General features: G+C 56.4%; 3 protein-coding genes across 4 annotated transcripts in view; 2 read left to right on the forward strand and 1 right to left on the reverse strand.

The window, feature by feature from the left end:
- Positions 1–8,798, reverse strand: part of DGCR2 (DiGeorge syndrome critical region gene 2) — an 84,570-nt gene extending 75,772 nt beyond the window's left edge. For both annotated transcript variants that reach the window (XM_034989099.1, XM_034989097.1), the window contains exon 1: positions 8,476–8,798. In XM_034989099.1, the coding sequence (XP_034844990.1) occupies positions 8,476–8,554 (79 nt within the window). In that variant the 5' untranslated portion in view covers positions 8,555–8,798. The remainder of the gene's footprint in view (positions 1–8,475) is intronic.
- A 1,941-nt stretch (positions 8,799–10,739) lies between these two features.
- TSSK1B (testis specific serine kinase 1B) lies at positions 10,740–12,802 on the forward strand. The gene has a single exon (XM_034989078.1). The coding sequence runs from the start codon at positions 11,506–11,508 to the stop codon at positions 12,607–12,609; it is 1,104 nt and encodes a 367-aa protein (XP_034844969.1). The 5' UTR covers positions 10,740–11,505; the 3' UTR covers positions 12,610–12,802.
- Positions 12,803–16,985: 4,183 nt separating this feature from the next.
- TSSK2 (testis specific serine kinase 2) lies at positions 16,986–19,519 on the forward strand. Its single transcript, XM_034989102.1, has one exon. It carries the CDS (start codon positions 17,455–17,457, stop codon positions 18,538–18,540), a length of 1,086 nt encoding a protein of 361 aa, XP_034844993.1. The 5' UTR covers positions 16,986–17,454; the 3' UTR covers positions 18,541–19,519.
- The last annotated feature ends 13 nt before the right edge of the window (positions 19,520–19,532 follow it).

Consider the following 19,532-nt stretch of genomic DNA (forward strand, 5'->3'; position numbering starts at 1 on the left):
CACACACGTGTGCGTATACGCACAAATGTGTGGTGAGTCAAATGTTAATTGGTGAATCTAGGTGACCTATATAAAGGTGGAGTTCATACTACTACTCTTGCAACCTTTCTGTATGTATGCATGTTCCCAAAGTAGAAAGGTTTGTTGCTGTTTTTTTAAAGAACAAAGTATCCCTCTGCCGCCCTTCAAAGGAAGATATTTTGAAATCTTAATTCTTTTTGGAATTAAGCTACCTCATACCAATAAAAAATGCTGATCATTGGGTCTTTGGGATTTGGTTTCATTTTTGCCCATATGGGACCTCTCAACTGAATAATTCTGCTCATGTCAGTGGTTCCCCTAAATGGCCACTCTAATTCTAAATTATCCTTGGTGAAATTATGCCATTTAGATAAATAAGCACACAAATTTGAGTTATAGCATAAATCCATGTGAAAACCAGGAGCCCAACCTGGAGTTGTTGCAGATCTAGCTTTAGACTGAGATAAATACATGAGGGTCTGGGAACAGCCAGTTGGAAGTACTGCCTATGTATTTTAGGAGTTAGGTCCCCCAGCCTATCGGCCATGGCATCTCTAACTGTACAAATCTCACTAAACTGCAGCTTCTGGTTGATGAAAAGTTTAGGTAAGAGGCCTCTCCCAGAAGCAGACCCCAAAGACAAAACAAAATGAGACTGAGTAAAGTTCTCACAGAATCTTGTTTAAAAAAAAAAATGAAGTACAGGTATGTGTGCTAGCCTACAAAGATCTCCAGAACACTGTAAACTGAAAAACTCAATAAATTATATAAAAAGTGTAACTCCATTTATGTAAAATATTCCATGTATGAAATTTTTGTAAATAGTAAAAAAAATCAACATCATTTTTCCAAACTGTCCTGGGCTTTCACTGTGGCTCTTTACATCATTCTGCATGTGCATCCCACCTGCACTGATGGGGTGGAGGGAGAATCTGAAGATGTGGCCAACAAACCACTGAGGGTTGCAGCACAAGCCTGCCTTGGCCCTAAATGAACCTCATCCCTTTCAGGTACTTCCAGTCCTCTCACTCTGCCTTGTAAGACCACAAAGCCAGGGATAAATGAACTGACCCAGAGACCCTAGGAAGCAGCCAGTAGTACTCAAAAGGCCTCTGCATCAGGAGACCTGATGTCAATCTAAGCACTGGGGGGTCCTGGAACCTCCCATCTCCCAGCTGACCCTCTGGGATGCCCTCTGCAGTGGCCTCTGCCCCTTGTCCAGTGCCCCAGGGAGCCCCAAGCATTCCTCTCCACAGCCATAAACTCCTATGGAAGGACCCCTAGGAAAGCAGGCTTCCAAGACAGGGAAGAACAGGGTGGACACCTGAAGGCTCTGTTCATCCAGCATACCCACCAGGGCTCTGCTCTCAGTCCTGTCCTGTCCAACACAGAGTAATCAACAGCTGAGGGCACACAGACAGCAAGGTGATCAAACTGATGGCTGGCTTTCAAGGATCTGAAAGCCAGCCTACAGAGACAGACTGGAGGGAGCAGGGGCACAGACTAGGGACAATGACAAGCCCAAGCTGGCTGAAGCAAAGGCCACACAAAGCAGAGAAGGGGGAGAAAGCCAAAAGGCAAGTATGGCAGTTTTTGCACCCACCAGCTCTCGAGCAAGGCTTGTGCTGTTCAATGGCCCAGGGGAGGGCAAGCCATGTCCTCATGCAGGGGGAAGTCCAGTTCCCAAGCCTCGGTGCCCAGCAAGTCCATCAGAGAGGAAGCCCTGCCCACCCACCCCCAAAGGCTTCCTGCCCAACCCCTACCCCCACCCCAGGCTGGGTGGCTGGTGAACAACGAGAATCCACGCTCGTGAGGAAGTTGTCACCCACTCTCACCTCGCAGCCCAACTCACCCCCACAGAAGCAAGCTCCCCCCAGTGTGAGGCCTAGGCCAGCTGGCTCTGCAGCACCACCCCCCGCCCGGCCCCCAACACACGGTCCTCCAAAGGCGTTCTTGCAGGCGGCCACAAGGCCCTCATCCTCGCCACCCCCACCAGGGGCAGCTGCTAGGCCCGCTGGCTAAGGAAGCTGTTGCTCTTTATGTCAAAATATAAATAGCCATTTGTGCATTTGTTCAATAACTGATTTCTGAGTGCCCACTCTGTGCCAAACTAGGCCCAGGGGACACAACATGAATGTGACAAAGAGTAAAACGTGTCAGTATGAACAATCCTAGCCCTGTCCAAAGCACTGTGGCTGTTTTGGGGGCTGTAGGAAACCACATACACCCCCTCTCCGACCATGGGAATGGCTAGACTCATTTAGCGCTCACTGTTGTAGGGGACAGTGCTCAAAGCCACTTCGCTCTGCTGCCTCCCAGGTGGGGGCTCTCTCCCAAGAAACATGCCCTTATGCATGCACACCCATACACCCAGACTTTCAGCGGGGGGCGGGGGAGTGTCCCTACATTTGGAGCTAAGATGAATGGTCTTCTTGTCAGATTTGTTAGAGCTCTATACCCATTGATTTTAATTCTCACAGCATCTCTCTGAAGTATGTTCTATTATGTCTATGTTACAGACGAGGAAATTGAGGCTCAGTGCAGTCAGCGAGTGGGCAGCACAGTGGGCCCTGACATCCAGCCATGCAGCTCTAGGGTCCATGCTCATGCTCTTAACCCACCACACTGGACTCACTGTGTTCTAAACCACAGCCACTCCTTCTCCAAACAGCTTGTGTGAAGCCACACCAGACCTGGGCTTTCCTCCCTCCCAGGTCGATGCCCAGAAGCCCCAGGACACTCTGGGTCTGTAGCTCACGGCGCTCCAACCATGGCCCACGGGCCATTCACCCTCCCTTGGACTTGCTCTGTCAAGACAACCATGTCCACACGGATGGAACGCACAGCCCAGCTTGGAGCAACAGGACGAGATGTGACTGACTTTCACTAAACACCCCAAGTCAATTGGTAAATCACACCAGAAACAAAAATACAGCTATCACAGAATAACCATACTTTGAGCCCACCCATCATTCTGGCAAAGTGTTGGCCCAAAATTGCGTTCTCGGGATTACTGACCCGCTCTGAAGACAGAAAGAGGAAGGGACCACTCACCAACTCCTCAGCACCCCGAATACAAAAGCACATGGGAGGAGGGAACAATCTGGCAGTGTACCAAAGAAAAGACATTTAATCAGTCCCTTGCTATCTACTAGGTCCTACATGTTGTCACTGATACATTCCACTCAAGAGTCAAGAAACTACCAGTGTTTCCCTATGCCAAGTACCAAGGGAGGCAGAGGAACAGAGGTGAGAGAGCACCCAGGCAGGGAGGGCCGAGAACTAGATCACCTGCCATGACGGCTAAGAGGTGGACAAGCCTCAGCGCTGCCAAACTGCCCAGTGGAGGGAGGGGGTGAGGAAAGTGCTGGTGAGCTAGCCTGGGAAGCAGGACCAAGGAAGGTGGCAGGCAAGAGCAACGTGGGCCAGAGGAACAGGAAAGGCGCAGCCTCACAGCAGCAAGAAGGTGCAGACCTGTCTGGCGAAGCGTGCAACAGCAGCGCGTTTTCCATTCCTAAGACCTGAAGGGCCAACTGAAACAATAGCCTGACTCGCTGCCACCTGGGCCAACGAGAGCTTTAACCACAGTGCTTTCTGTGCCCTCAATACTTTCCCGTGGTGACGGTGCCCGGTACACAGCAGGTTGTGGTGAGGGTTTGTTACAGGGCTGTGGGGAGGCATTACCATTCCTCTCCCGGAGGCGCCAAGTACCAGGAGCTTCCTCCTGCTCTCTGCAGTGGCCAAAGTGTTCAGGGGGAAAGGCCCACTTACTCTCAAATGGTTCAGAAGATAAATTATGTGTGTGCATACATACATACGCACGAGCACACATGGTGGATAAGGCAGATGAGCTAAAATGCTAACAACAGGTAAGTCTGGGTAGAGGATATGCAGGTGTTCTTTGCATGAATTTTATTCCTGCAACTTTTCTGTAATTTTGAAGTTATTTCCAAGTTTTCTTTGTATGTTTAAAAAAAAAAAAAGACAATTCATTAGCTAGCTAGTGAGGCTGGAAAGTGTGTTAATCCTACTTTCCAACTAAAAAGAATGAAATTGTTAAGCTGAAAGCGCAATCAGCCAGCGGAGCAAGTTCTACAGTGTTACAGGGAGGCGGGCTGTGAAGGAAAGAGCTCAGAACTCAGAAAGCGGCTGGCAAGCCCAGGTGCAGGTTCAACTTCCCAGCTACTCCCATGAGCTTCAGACACGTCTGCTTGTAAAGCAGCCACACTCTTCCTATTCACGAACTCAAGTGCTGCTCCAGAAGCAAGGTGCGGCAGCCACTAGTTCGTTCACTGAACATTTACCAGTTCGGCACTGACAGCAGGCCCCTCCGGATCCCTAATGACGAAGGGGAAAGAACCCTTAACTCGGAACCAACTCACCTGGGTTTGAATCCCAGCTATGCTGCTCACCAGCTGTGCGACCTTATGCAAGTCATTTGCCTCTCCCAGCCAGCTTTCCCAACAGTACAAAGACAGCTTCCAGTCCCACCACCTCATCAGGCAGCCTCACTGAACACAAGCCTTTTTACAGGGCTGGGACAGAGCTCACTTGGAGAAGGCAAATGTCTTCTCAGCTATGTATGGTGGGGGTCACCCTAGACTGAGCTGTGGCTAACACCATGGCATGATTTTCTATCATAATTGAAGCTAGAAAAACACTTTCAGAATCAGCAACTGCTACTGCATTACCTGCACACATGGAGAAAGGGACAATGAGATGATACCACGGTCACTGGCTCCCCAGAAGCCCCTCCATGCTTGCTGCCCCTCAGCAGAGGTCTCCAACCTACCCTTCTCACCACAGCCCCAGGAGGGAGATGTAACACCCACCACCACTGGTCCTTATGGCTAACCACAAAAGGGATTTGAGGGCACGGCTGGTTCTAACCCTCAGATCAGAGTGTTTAGATGAAAAAGGGTCTGCACCCTCACCTGGAGAACCACTGGGTCTATCATGGGAAGAGATGTGTCCCGGAGTTCCACAGCTGGGGGTTAAGGATGGCCAAGACAGGACATACACAGCTGGAGCAGACAGAGCCTCAGCCAAGGGCACATTTTAGTATATGTGCTGCCGAAGCGAGCACAGCCAAGGGCACATGATGGGAACACAGGCCAGACATCTGGGGCTGAAATCTCATCTCAGCCACTTAGTTTCGTGAGTTCTCTGTGGTTGTTTCCCTATCTGTAAAATGGGGCTAAAAGCAGTCATCTACCTCACAGGGACCACCTGAGAGTTAAGCAACGCACATGTCAGTACATATTAGAACAGCACCTGGCATGTAACACGTCCTCAACCAACCAAGATCAAACATGCATTTAAAAGAAACTTTGCCGGGGCGCCTGGGTGGCTCAGTTGGTTAAGCGACTGCCTTCGGCTCAGGTCATGATCCTGGAGTCCCTGGATCGAGTCCCACATCGGGCTCCCTGCTCGGCGGGGAGTCTGCTTCTCCCTCTGACCCTCCTCCCTCTCATTCTCTCTCTCTCAAATAAATAAATAAAATCTTTAAAAGAAACTTTGCCAAAAGCTCTCTTGTTGCCCCCACTCTGTGAAAGGTCTCACACCCTGGCTGCACCAGAGAAGAGCCAAAGGTGGCTTGGCCCCGGTGCTCAAGGACTCCCTCCCTCCTGGGAAGCAGGTTCTGCCTGATGCCCTCCTCACACCCAAGTACAGGTCTAAGCTGGGACTCCCATAGAAAGAATGCAGGTGAATAAGACCAGGGAAGGTCTCCTTCACAAGCACCAGCCAGCAGATCCCTGCCTGGAAGGACACAGAGCACATACAAGCACCCAAGGAGAACATATGACTCCAAGTGAGACCTGCCCTTGCTGCTCAGCCAAAGTCAGGGTACCAGCTGGAGCCCCCCGGGGGCAGAACAACTCAACATACCACCAGGAGTCACTGCAAAGTTCTGATCTGGAAAGTCATGGAATGCAAAGGATAACTTTGCTCCCTCAACCAGAGCCACCTCCCTGCCCCAACTCAGACCTAAATGTGAGGTCTCCTGTGAAGCCCTCCCCTGCTTCACGGGTCCAAATGACTGGCCGGCCACCGCTGCTGCCTGCCTCTAAGCCCCCATACTTGATGACCTGATTTACATCCAGCTTCTGCTTCCATACTTAAAGGGCACTCCTAGAGAAAGGGATTTATTCAGTTCATTTGAGCATCCCTAGTGGTAGGCAGACAGTGAGCACTTGAAAACTCTTTTTTTTTTTTTTCTTCTGGGTGGCTTTCTACATCACTGTTTTTTTTTTATTCTTATGTTAATCCCCATACATTACATCATTAGTTCTAGATGAAGTGTTCCATGATTCATTGTTTGTGCATAACACCCAGTGCTCCATGCAGAATGTGCCCTCCTCAATACCCACCACCAGGCTAACCCATCCTCCCACCCCCCTCCCCTCTAGAACCCTCAGTTTGTTTTTCAGAGTCCATCGTCTCTCATGGTTCGTCCAACCCTACGATTTCCCCCGCTTCATTCTTCCCCTCCTGCTACCTTCTTCTTCTTTTTTTTTTCTTAACATATATTGCATTATTTGTTGAAAACTCTTTCTGAATTGTTGCTGGCCAGTTGGCAGGATACACAGACAGCAAAGGAAAGGGAGCTGGGGACATTAGTCACCTCTATCATCCAGGCAGATGCTGGACCTGGAACCAGAGGCACCCCAACGAAGACAAGCATGATGTGAGGCCTGGTCCCTCAAGGTCCACCTGAGGGACGGACAGGCAAAACTAGGACCCAAGAGCCAGAACAGAATGTCTCACCTCTCTACAGATACAGACATGTTTTCTAAAGAATTTAATCACAAGAAGCCATAAATCCATTGGTTCCATGGCTCAAGAGCCCATTCAATACTCCCTCCAAAGGTAGGCCTTTTTCTGGCTTCCATTCCTACTAAGGCCACCCCACAAACAGTCACCCTGCTGCCCAGAGAACCATCAGAAGAAGCGAGCAACCAGCTGTACAAAGGGAGTCCAGAGAAGCATCCCTGGAGTGACTCCAGGTTGAGCATGGGCCCAGGGCCTTGGCCACCAAGTAAACACCGGGGAGGAGATAGCACTCCACAAGGATGACAAAGGCAGAGAGGTGTCTGGTCTGCGGTGAGAGCCCTGGCTGAGGCATTTGGAGTGGCACACCACTGTGCCCCCCAGCCTGCCTTTACACAGAGAGACCCGACAGAGCTCACAGACAACAGCCCTGGACACTTCGGCCTTCATGGGCCCCTTCCTCCATAAAAAAATAGTATTAAGAATCATACTTTCTTTCTTTTTTTTTTTTTTTAAGATTTTTATTTATTTATTCATGAGAGACAGAGGGAGAAGCAGGCTCCCAAGGAGCAGAGAGCCCGATGCGGGACTCGATCCCAGGACCCTGGGATCATGACCTGAGCCGAAGGCAGACGCTTAACCATCTGAGCCACCCAGGCGCCCAAGAATCATACTTTCAACTGCATCGGTATAAAGACAATAAATCTGTATGTGTATATTATAACATTATATATTATATGTATATAATATATAGTAACATTTTCTTTGACCTAAAAGGTCAGGGTTTTTTCCACAATGGAGGAGGGGGAACACAAGAAACAGGTAGAAATAAAAATTACCCCGGACCTTCCAGCTGCCATGATCCTGATTCCCCACCACAAGCTTACTTATAAAAACACAAGTTCCGAGGGGAGCTCCAAAGCACTTAATTATCACATTCAAGGAACACTCCTAAGGGCCTGGCAATACCCAGGCTCCAACGGCGGAGACCCGGCCACAGCACCAGTCTCTGCCCCAGGAAGCTTGCTTCCTGCGTGCGATACTTGGCGGACTCCTACTACCACGGTGGGCCGGTCTCTGCGCTGAGTAGTTCTCAACTGCAACACCTCACTGAGTGACAATAAGCGACACGGCTACCGCTTTCCAGCCGAGGAGCTTCCAGGGCTGAGACGCTGGCACCAAACCACTGCTGAGGGAAAACATGGGAAACCAGGTGCCTCCACGAGCTGCTCTCTCTCGACCCCCGCCCTCCAGCCTGACCCCAGCCGCTGGACAAGGTGGGCGCGCCCCAGGGGCGCAGCTCCCTGGCCAGAGAACTCCCAGGCCCCAGAAGTTACGTCGGGCCCCGCACATCACTCTCGCTTCCGTCAATCTCAAAGCACGCAGCGCTCCACGGACACCGATCCAAAGATAACATCCCTCGAGAACAAAGTTCCGTGATGTACGAGGCGCTCTGAGCCCAGATAAACTCTCGGCACAGTCCCGGGCGTGGGGCACGGTCCCGAGCGGGGGACGGGGGGGCGCGGCGGCCCGGGGCGGGGCGCGGCGGCCCGGGGGCAGGCCTCGCCGGCGCCCTCCCGGGTAGCGGCCCCGCCCGGTGGAGGGACGTCTCGGGCGACCCCGGCCCCGCACACTGCCCGCCCTGCCCCGCCCCCACCGCGCCGCGCCCACCGCGCCGCGCACCTGGCCGCAGCGGCTCGGTGACGGTGAGCACTAGCAGGAAGAGCAGCAAGAAGGCACCGCTGTCTGCCTTGGGCACCATTTATCCTCCGTTCATCGTCCCCGGGGCGGCCGCGTAACCCCGCGGGGAGGCCGGACCGGGCCGGGCTGAGGGTCAGGGGACCGGGCCGGGCTGAGGGTTAGGGGCCGGGCGCGGAAGGGCGGCGGGAGAAGGCTCCGGCTAAGCCGCGGCTAAAGTGGGCCGCAGGCTCGCGCGCACTCTCGGCCTCGGTCTCGGGTTCCAACTCCGGCTCCGCGCAAGATGGCGGCCGTCCTGCTCGGCTCCGCACCGCCCCCCGCCCACGCCTCCGGCGCCGGCCAATGAGTGCCGAGGCGGGGGGCGGGGCCTGCACGCTCCCAATGCGTGTGGACCCTTGGCCGGGCGGGGGGCGGAGCCTGGCCGGTTGCACCCGAAAGGGGCGAGGCCTGAGGCTGGGACGGCGGGGGGGCGGGGACTGAGAGGCGGGCCCGGCGGGCGGGCGGGACTATAAGGAGTTAAGTGTGCCATTGGTTAAGCGGAGAGGTGGGACCTGGGGGTGGAGCCTGGGCTGTAGGCCTACTGAGGGCCGGGATCCCAGGGCAGGACGCGCAGGGCAGGGGCGGCGGGGGAGGAGTAACCCGGCCAAGATGACGGATACAGAAAGGGGCGGGGCGCAGTGGGACCGAAGAGGGTGGGGAGCGGAGGGGCGGGGAGCAGCCCAGGGGGGCGGAGCGTGAAGGAAGAGGGGAGGGACGGGGAGCCGAGGTGGACCGGGGTTAGGAGGGGTTGACGCACCTCGCATACCTGCAGGCCCAAATCCGGTCGGCGGCCCAAGAGTGCTCCCTAAAGTGGTCCTCTAAAGGCAGAACCGCTGCTGAGAAGGCATGAGGAAAACGGGAGGAACGCAGACAAGCTTTGAGGAGGTGGGAAGATGGGGTAATGGAGGATCCACCCTGTAAGGAACAGGCAGGTGTGGCTTCACCAGCACACACTCCTGAAAATGTTTCAGGTGAGGCAATAGCCTACAGGAGTGTCATACGAGAGGAGCTGACAGGGAAACCCAGATCTTAGACTGTGGAGCAAAGCTGGCCTCTGAAGGAAGAGCCCTGCCTACACAGTGTGGGGAGGGGGGGGGAAGGAATGTTGGGCACAGCTGCTGCCACAGCAGGCTGCATCTGCAGGGAGGAAAGCCTCGGTTCCACCATGCTCCCGGTGCTGGCCTCACACCTGTCAGGGAACAGAGTGACTGTGGAGGCAAACACAGCAGATGCAGCGTCCCACTAGGAGAGGAGCAAGCCATCCAATGGAAAGACCACCAGCCACACACACACAAGGCCTGGCACAGGGTGTCAGGGCTGGGGAAGAGGGTGAAGATGGGAGCAGAGAACAGGGGACCCATTTTAGCCTGGCCCACCTCCAGCCCCGCCAACTTACTCCCCAGGAGCAGTCCTCCCAAGTCCCTTGAAGGCATAATCCTCCTGAATGTCCCAGGGATCCAGCCTATGATACTTGGGGTCCCTGAGAGAGGTACCCACTCCCTCTGAGTGGAGATGGCCAAGATAAAAGCCAAGGCTAGGCCAGACGTGCCTGCTCCCTCTCCTGCTCCCTCAGGGCATGGCCTGTAGCAAGTGCTAGACAAAGGGCCTGTCACAGAAGAGGGGCCCCACGGCCAGCAGAGACAGTGGTCCCTGTCCAACACTGCCCTGGCCACTGGCACTGTCCTCATGGAGCATTCCCAGGAGCAGCTGCGGCACTGGAGCAATCCAGGCCCAACCTTCAGTGTTCCCCGGGGAGCCGAGCCAGGGTTACAGGCTGGGCAGACCCCACGGAGGGAACTCAGAGCTAAGAGCAGATATCCCTGCCAGTTGTCCCCCCTGCAGAGCCACTGTCGGAGAAGCAGGCCAGCAAAGGTTCGGATGGGGAGAATAGGACAGGGAGGGGAGGTGAAAAGTCCAGCCAAACCATGCAGGGAGAAGGCAAAGCCCTGGCTTCTGAAATTGCAGTCACCGCTGGGGCAACAACTCACAGACCCTCTTTTTTTTTTTTTTTTTTTAAGATTTTATTTATTTATTTGCGAGAGAGAGAATGAGAGACAGAGAGCATGAGAGGGAGGAGGGTCAGAGGGAGAAGCAGACTCCCTGCCGAGCAGGGAGCCCGATGCGGGACTCGATCCCGGGACTCCAGGATCATGACCTGAGCCGAAGGCAGTGGCTTAACCAACTGAGCCACCCAGGCGCCCACAGCCCCTCTTGATCCACCTCTACCTTTGGCCCTCCCGCACAGCCTGCAGGCTGCCTGTGTGGACACCACCAAGGACCTCTAGGGCTGAAGGGAGAGAAAAGAGGTCAGGGCTATTTTTCCCCAGCTCCCTCCCTGTGGAGTCACTGCCTCTACACTCTTCCTAGTTTCCAGTGACCAACCTTCCTTCTTCCAGGGGTCTGTTACTACCCTTGGGGTATCCTACACTCCACTCCCACCTTTGTAAGTAAGATGACTTTATTAAACTCTTCTCAGACTGCCCTAACTTGAGTATGTCTTTTGTTTCCTGCCGGGACTCGGACTAATATGACCATCCACCATGGATTTCCTGGGATGCCATGTTGTAATAATCAACCCCACAAGGAGGCCTGGCTCCTTGTTTGGAAGCACCGGCAGACCGATGTGTTCCCCACAGCCCCCTCCCACCTCGGTCTCAGCCAAGTGCAAGGCCACTCTCCGCTGGCCTTTGGTCCACTCCAGCCCCCTGGCTGGCCTTTCAGGGTCTCAAGTCCAAGTGGCTCAGGCCAGAGCCTCATTCCCCCAGGGCACTCCTCCTTTATGACTTCACCCACTGAAGTCACCTGGGGGACAATGCTGAACATTCCACCCCAGAGTCTTGGCCTCTAGGAGGCAGGGACAGCAGGCCCGGCCAGCCCAGAGGACTCTCTGTCCACAGTGTAAATGAGGACGCTGCTGGCCCATGTCCCACAGGGATGTAGAGGACAGCCTCAGAGGCACTGGGCGCTCCCGGCACCATGGATGACGCTGCTGTCCTCAAGCGGCGAGGCTACATCATGGGGATAAATTTGGGAGAGGGCTCGTACGCAAAAGTCAAATCTGCTTACTCTGAGCGCCTGAAGTTCAACGTGGCGGTCAAGATCATTGACCGCAAGAAAGCCCCCATGGACTTCTTGGAGAAATTCCTTCCCCGGGAAATTGAGATTCTGGCCATGCTAAACCACCGCTCCATTGTCAAGACCTACGAGATCTTCGAGACATCAGACGGCAAGGTCTACATCGTCATGGAGCTCGGGGTCCAGGGTGACCTCCTCGAGTTCATCAAAACCCGGGGGGCCCTGCATGAGGATGACGCTCGCAAGAAATTCCACCAGCTCTCCTCGGCCATCAAGTACTGCCACGACCTGGACGTCGTCCACCGAGATCTCAAGTGCGAGAACCTCCTCCTCGACAAGGACTTCAACATCAAGCTGTCTGACTTCGGCTTCTCCAAGCGCTGCCTGCGGGACGGCAGTGGCCGCATTATCCTCAGCAAGACCTTCTGCGGGTCGGCGGCATACGCGGCCCCCGAGGTGCTGCAGGGCATCCCCTACCAGCCCAAGGTGTACGACATCTGGAGCCTGGGCGTGATCCTCTACATCATGGTCTGTGGCTCCATGCCCTACGATGATTCCAACATTAAGAAGATGCTGAGCATCCAGAAGGAGCACCGCGTCAACTTCCCCCGCTCCAAGAACCTGACAGGCGAGTGCAAGGACCTCATCTACCGCATGCTACAGCCGGATGTCAACCGGCGGCTGCACATCGATGAGATCCTCAGCCACTGCTGGGTGCAGCCCACGGCACGGGGCCAGTCCTCTGAGGCCATCAACAAGGAGGGGGAGACCTCCTGGGGCCCTGAGCCCTCATGGACCCCTGAGACCCCTGACAAAAAGTCTGCCACCAAGCTGGAGCCCCAGGAGGAGGCACAGCCCGAGACACAGTCCCAGCCAAAACCCAACGAGGAAGAGACGTTGCAAGTGCCGGTGTCAAGGCAGTTGGACACCACGGGTCTTAACGGAGAGAGGCCTGGCAGGGAGACAGAAGAGGTCCTCCCACAGCCTTCAGAGACACACACCTAGCGAGCCCCTCTTGGCCCAGGGGGCCAGCAGAGAATGAAGCAGAGCTCATGGCTTTGAGCCTGAGCTCCAAAGAAACCAAGGGACAAGCCAAAGAAGACGGTCCCGGATGAGCCACTATTTTCGTCAGTTTCTTCTCCCTCCCTTTGGACTTGGTAACCCACATGGCTAAAGAAGCAATAAATCACTATATTAGTGCAGACCCTAAGGTGAATGTCTTTGCCCTAGCTGACTGCGGTCATCCAGGGAGAGGACCCTGCACTCCCTGCCGCACCCCCCCCCGGCTCCCCACTCTCGGATCGCACCGCATTTCGCCTCCAGTTTGGGAAAATACATCCCCGTGTGCCCAGCCCTGACTGTGACCTCAGGCCCCGGACCAGAGCAGAGAGCTGAGCAAGGAAGACGCTGTTTCAAGAGGGAGGCCATGAGTGCGGTGCTGGGAAGGGCAAGGGGGCACAGAGAGGACAAGACCAAGAAGGGCAGGGGCACACAGGGGCTCCCCTGCAGCTGGGGCTGAGGATCTGGGCCCTCAATGTCCCGGCGCTACTGCCTCCACAAGGCTGCCGGTGGGGAGGGGGCCTGCAGGGGGCAGGTGGACCAGCCTCTCAGCCCCTCTGGAGCTCCCCACCCTGGGAGGCCACTCATTTCTTTCATTCTGTCCACCAGGGCTCCCTCATGGCCAACCAGCATTCAGTTCTGGGCACGCCCTGAGTCATCCTGCTTGTGGTCATTCCCCCTGCCCAGGAGAAGTGGTGGTGGCGGGGGCGGGGGGGGAGGCCGCTGGATGGCCCAGCCCCACCCAGCCTACGTGCCCCACAGTCACTGTGTGGTCTCGACCACATCCCTTTCCCCTCTAGTCCCAGTCTGTCCCCAGCAGTGATGCTCCATGCCAGAGTGGATAAGCAGACATTGGCGAGGAGAGAGGACAGGTGTGCTCACTATGCAGGCCTGTGCCCTGCAGCCATCAGTGTCCTTTAGAAGGCACAGCCCTGCATTTAGCATCGCTGGCTGCCCTGCCCTGCGTGGCCCACCCACGTCATTCTCAGGCTGTTCCTTCTCACCTCAGCCACGGCAGCCCCTTTCTCTTCCTGCTCTGCACTCACTCTGGACAACCTCATGTGGATCTGCGGGTTTGACACATCAAGAGGACAAGCACCTTCAGACTTACCCCCCACCCTATGTCGGTGTCTTAGAAAGACTCCAACTCCAGGCCCCGGGAGAAGCAAGGTCCAGTGAGTGCCCCGGCCCTACTCTCTTTGCACCCCTCCACACATCCACACCACCTCTCCGCTTGGCTCCCACCCTACCCACAGCCATCTTCACACATTCTATGTCTTCCTATCTCCATGCTCCTGGGAGTCTGTCGTGAACACACAGCGCAGCTACCTTCAAGGCCTCTACCTGCCCCATGATTCCCCCAGTGGCCAGAACCTCCCTCCTGCATACAGTCCAGATCCCGCTGCCTTCGGGAAGGATCCCAGTGCACGGCCTCGGCATCCCAGGTCTGGCCTCCTCCTGGCCTCCCAGCCCCCTCCCTCATCCTCACACCCCCACATACACGTGCCATAATCATGCTCATAGATGCATCCCTGCAGACCTTACCCATGTCTCCAGGATCAGCCAAGGGGCCATGGCCTCCACAAAGCCTTCTGAGCTCGGCAGCCCATCACTATAAGCTCTGCTGGGGCAGGCCTGTGAGTGCTGAGGTCCAGGTGCAGAATCGGCCCTGGGTAATACTGGAGGGGCCACCCAGTTTTCCCAGAGGCCCCAGGAACCCAGCGTCCTGCAGATCATCCGGTGGCTGGAGTGGGGACATCCTGAGGAGAGGCTTGTGAACCTCCTCGCCTTGGTCATCTGTGGCTTGTGGTCATTGGGGACAGCAGGCAACATGCAGCAGGAGGGGCCTGGGAGCAACTCACTATAGCCTAGCCAGAAGGCAAGCCTTGGGCAGGAGGGGCCCCACAAAGGAGCATCTTCTGTGTGCTTTACAGGTGGAGAGACAGCTCAGAGAGGGTGGGCTACTGCCTGAGATCACACAGCACAGAGTGGCAGCCCAGGTGACTGAAGCCCACTCTTCCCCAGATGGCCTCACATTCTGGGGCCATTCCCAGGGTCAGCCCTGACTCAGACCCCGTCAGGGACCTTCCCCAAGGCTTTAGGATCAAGACCCTCACCATGGCCTCCACAGTCCCACCCCTGCACACTCCCACCACTCTGTCCTTTCAAGCCATGACGAGCTCTAGCAGGTCCTCGTCCCCCTCCATGTAGCTAACTCCTCAGACCTCAGCCCTCCCAGCATCCCCAAACCCAGTCCAGTTTTTCCCTCACCGCCCCGCATTCCTGTGTCATGGCGCAGCCGCCACTGGTGTGACACGGGAGCTCCCTGTGTCCTCTGGGCTTCAGGAAGGCATGGGTCCTGTCTAGTTCATCAGTGAACCCCAGCATCTGGAACCAACCCTCAAATGCCTATAAGGTGAGTAGAGAAATGGAGGAAACCGAAACTCAGAGAGAAGTGGCTTTGCCAGAGTCCGTGGGTCTCCCACGCACAGGGCTGCAGGCTGGGAGTACCCCCTGGAGGCCCCAGGTCCAGTGGAACACTTCCCACCAGGGACACACCAGGAGGGCCTGCCTCTGCGTGCGTATGCTGGGTTGAGCCACCTGCTCGCTGCCCCAGCAGCTCAGCTTGTGCCTCCTCTACCGCGTCCCCGAGAACCAAAGAGGCCACACTGTTCCGGGCAAGGGCAGAGTATGAGGAAGCGGAATCCACAAAAAAGGGGAAAGTGGGTGGGTCAGCAGAGTCAGCCAAAAAGGCAGACATGCAGGGGGCGCCCCAGATAGAACATTCGGGAGTGCAGGAGAAGGGCAGAGGAGACTGTCATGCTCCTGGGTCCTGGCCTGCAAATCCTCAGAGCCAGTCCCTTCTGGGAGGCAAAGGAGTGAAGTTCTGGTCATTTCTTCCAGAGACGTCCCAGGAGAGAGCGGGCATCAAGCCAAAGCTACTGCAATGGAAGCTCTGAAGAGCCAGGAGCGGGCCTCAGGGAGGCCGTGGCTGCTGGAGGGCAGTCTACTCCTATTTGGCATCTGAACTCTAGCCACCCCACCCCGGAGATCTTCCCCATGAACCTCCAGATGCAGGGAGCTCCCCATGTGCCCCAGCTGGGTCCACACATCTGCCTGGCATGTCCTACCCCTCACCAACCCGGCAGGGCCCTACGGATCCTCTGCACTCTGGCTCCTCCATCACCAACCCTCCCGACTACCCACACAGAGGCAGGCCTCCTCCTCCCCCTCTCCCCTGAACACTGAGCACATGGCACGCCCACATGTGGGCACAGGATGCCTGTGATGGAGAACAGATGAGCAGCACGGCTTCCAAAGTACCCAAGGAGACACAAATAAGATGCCACAGTTCCCAAAGCAAAAACAAAAGGGTTTTCACATTGCTTTCAGCGCAAGACAGCTTGAGAGATGCAAATGCCAGGGGTCCACCAGGCCACAACATGCCTGCTCCTCCCAAAGGTCCAGAGTGACATAATTCAGGACCCCCCCCAATCCCCGAGCCTGCTCTTACCAGGACCCCCAGCACCAAAGCTTTGGCCAAGGCCCTGCCCACTCAGAGGTCAGTGCACCAGACCCTCTGTCTCCCTCTGCCACCCAGTCCCTGCAGGCCCACCCTGGGCCAGCCTCCTCTCATCTGGTCAAGGGTACTGGCCTCCACTCACCCGAAGCCCATTCTCTAGGCACTCTGTCAGGGACGATCTTAAAATGTGACTTGGGGGGGCACCTGGGTGGCTCAGTCGTTAAGCGTCTGCCTTTGGCTCAGGTCATGATCCCAGGGTCCTGGGATCGAGCCCCGCATTGGGCTCCCTGCTCCATAGAAAGCCTGCTTCTCCCTCTCCTACTCCCCCTGCTTGTGTTCCCTCTCTCGCTGTGTCTCTGTCAAATAAATAAAATCTTTAAAAAAAAAATGTGACTTGGGTCATGACACTTCTGGCCCCAGGCCTTGAAATGACTGCCCACCACCTCCCTTCTCCTCCACCTTCCCTCCAGACTGTCAGACTCAGCGATTCTCAGGACAAGCCGTCACCTCTCCCAGGCTCTTCCCTGCCTGGATGCCTCACCACCTCCTCTACCTGACTGAGACCTGGCCCATCCTCCAGGCAGGCCCCAGCCCTCGGAACACGCATCTGCCAGTCTGGGGCCCAGGGCCCTGCCGGCCCTCCCACCCCACACACACCCTGCGTGCCACAGTGGCACTCAGCCTTCTACCCTGAACAGGAGCTGCTCTTCATTCACAAGGCTGGCCAGACCAGCGCCCTTCCACCCAGGCACCACCCATTCCAAGGACACAAGTCCTAGAGAGGGTTTTCTTCACACCCCAAAGAAGCTGCAGGAAATCGGCCCTAGTGGGGCATGGACCAATGCAGGGTCCACACAGCCAGAAGGAAATGGGCATGGGGCCGGCACTCTGGCTTGACCTGGGTGGCCCTCCCTTGGGCCTGACTCATGACAAGGAAGCCACAGAGGAGGAGGAGCAGGGAGGGTTACTGCAGTTCTGGGTGCCGGCTTCCTTCCAGTGGGCAGGGGGGAGTGGGCCCTCCTGCCAGGCCAGCCTGGCTTCCAGGGTTCCAGGGGCCCCATTTCCCCCAGCTCAGTCCCTACTCCCAACAAGCTGGCTTTATGACTTCACATGCTGAAGTCACGCGGGGACAATGCTGAGCGTTCCACCCCTCCAAGTCCAGGCCCAGCCCAGCCAGACGGCTCCACACAGTGTAAATGAGGACAATGCCTACTGGCCCACATAGGGAGGGGATGTAGAGCACAGCGGCGCTAGCTGCTCCTGGCACCATGGATGATGCCGCGGTCCTAAGGAAGAAGGGTTACATCGTGGGCATCAATCTTGGCAAGGGCTCGTACGCAAAAGTCAAATCTGCCTACTCTGAGCGCCTCAAGTTCAACGTGGCAGTCAAGATCATTGACCGCAAGAAGACGCCCACTGACTTCGTGGAGAGATTCCTTCCTCGGGAGATGGACATCCTGGCAACCGTCAACCACCGCTCCATCATCAAGACCTACGAGATCTTTGAGACCTCTGATGGGCGCATCTACATTGTCATGGAGCTCGGGGTCCAGGGCGACCTCCTTGAGTTCATCAAGTGTCGGGGGGCGTTGCATGAGGATGTGGCTCGTAAAATGTTCCGCCAGCTCTCCTCCGCCGTCAAGTACTGCCACGACCTGGACGTCGTCCACCGAGATCTCAAGTGCGAGAACCTCCTCCTCGACAAGGACTTCAACATCAAGCTGTCTGACTTCGGCTTCTCCAAGCGCTGCCTGCGGGACGGCAGTGGCCGCATTATCCTCAGCAAGACCTTCTGCGGGTCGGCGGCATACGCGGCCCCCGAGGTGCTGCAGGGCATCCCCTACCAGCCCAAAGTGTACGACATCTGGAGCCTGGGCGTGATCCTCTACATCATGGTCTGTGGCTCCATGCCCTACGACGACTCCGACATCAAGAAAATGCTGCGCATCCAGAAGGAGCACCGCGTGGACTTCCCCCGCTCCAAGAACCTGACAGGCGAGTGCAAGGACCTCATCTACCGAATCCTGCAGCCAGACGTCAACCGGCGGCTACACATCGATGAGATCCTCAGCCACTCGTGGCTGCAGCCCCCCAAGCCTAAGGCCATGTCTTCTGCCTCCTTCAAGAGGGAGGGTGAGGGCAAGTACCGGACCGAGTGCAAACCGGACACCCGGCCAGGCTCGCGGCCTGAGCACCGGCCTGAGCACCGGCCGGACAAGCTGGGGGCCAAAACCCAGCACCGGCTGCTGGTGGTGCCCGAGAACGAGGACAGGATGGAGGACAGGCTGGCCGAGACCTCCAAGGCAAAAGATCATCATGTCACTGGAACTGAGGTGGGGAAAGCGAGCACCTAGCGGTGCTGAGGGCCTGGGGGGCGTGGTGCATGGTGTGCACCCACATAAACTAAATAGGCAGTAGGAGCTGAAGAAGGCACAGGTGCAAGGAACAAGTAAAATCCGTCAATTAGACCACTATTTTGATTACGTTCTATTAGCTTTCTTTCACTCAACAAAGACATTAATTACTGACCACCAAATAAACCACAAAGTGTATACAAGCATCAAGAGTGCCCCGTGAGGAGTCTTTTTCTCTAGGACTCAGCCAACCACCCTCCCTGCGGTGCGGGGGGTCTCCAGCATAGGGATGCAAGGACTGGTGCTCGGCACAGGCAGACTCCTGGCGAGGCCCTGTGGGCAAGAAGACCTCAGCCGCAGCCCACAGCCAGGCCCCCCCAGTCTCCCTCTGACCCACCCCGGGGCCCAGAGCCTCCAGGGCTGGCCAGCTGCACGTGTCTCTCCAGCTCAGGCACAGCACAGCCCACCCTGACCCCGACCCCATCCCGCTCCCTCCGACAGCCCCTTTCTCCATGTACTCCGCTCCCTCCATTCCTGCAGTTGAGATCAGTGGCCTTGGCCCCTTGAGTGCCCTTTCATTTGCCAAAACAGCCCCAGCCCAGACCTCTCACCCACGCCCTCCCCACCCTTTCCTATCCACCCCATACACCAGCCAGCGCTCAGGGGGGCCAGCGCTTGGCCTTAAGCGGCCTTGCCTGGACAGCGTCTCCCTCCACATCACACACCCACTCAGACCTCTCTGCCTTCATGCTGCTCTGGCCCACGCCCCCCCTTCCCTATGGGGGAAAAGCACCAAAGGCCACACTCTTCCTGACCCCCTGGGGCGGTCCTGGTCCTGGTCCCACCCACTGAGCCCAGTCCCAGCCCCCTGGTGAGTTACAGGGCTTGGCTGGGGCTTGGCCCCCTGGAAACTGGCAGGAGCTCACAGTCGAGCACAGACTAGTGGGTGCCTAGGCAGATGACTGGCCCCAAGCCAGCCTCCAGGGAACACG

The sequence above is a fragment of the Mirounga leonina genome, unplaced genomic scaffold, assembly GCF_011800145.1.
Source record: "Mirounga leonina isolate KUSES-001 unplaced genomic scaffold, KU_Mleo_1.0 Mir_481, whole genome shotgun sequence".
Taxonomy (NCBI): Eukaryota; Metazoa; Chordata; class Mammalia; order Carnivora; family Phocidae; genus Mirounga; species Mirounga leonina.

Bases quoted from the DNA above. Each gene is read 5' to 3' on its own strand.
- TSSK2 (XM_034989102.1), top strand. From the start codon at position 17,455: ATGGATGATGCCGCGGTCCTAAGGAAGAAGGGTTACATCGTGGGCATC.
- TSSK1B (XM_034989078.1), top strand. From the start codon at position 11,506: ATGGATGACGCTGCTGTCCTCAAGCGGCGAGGCTACATCATGGGGATA.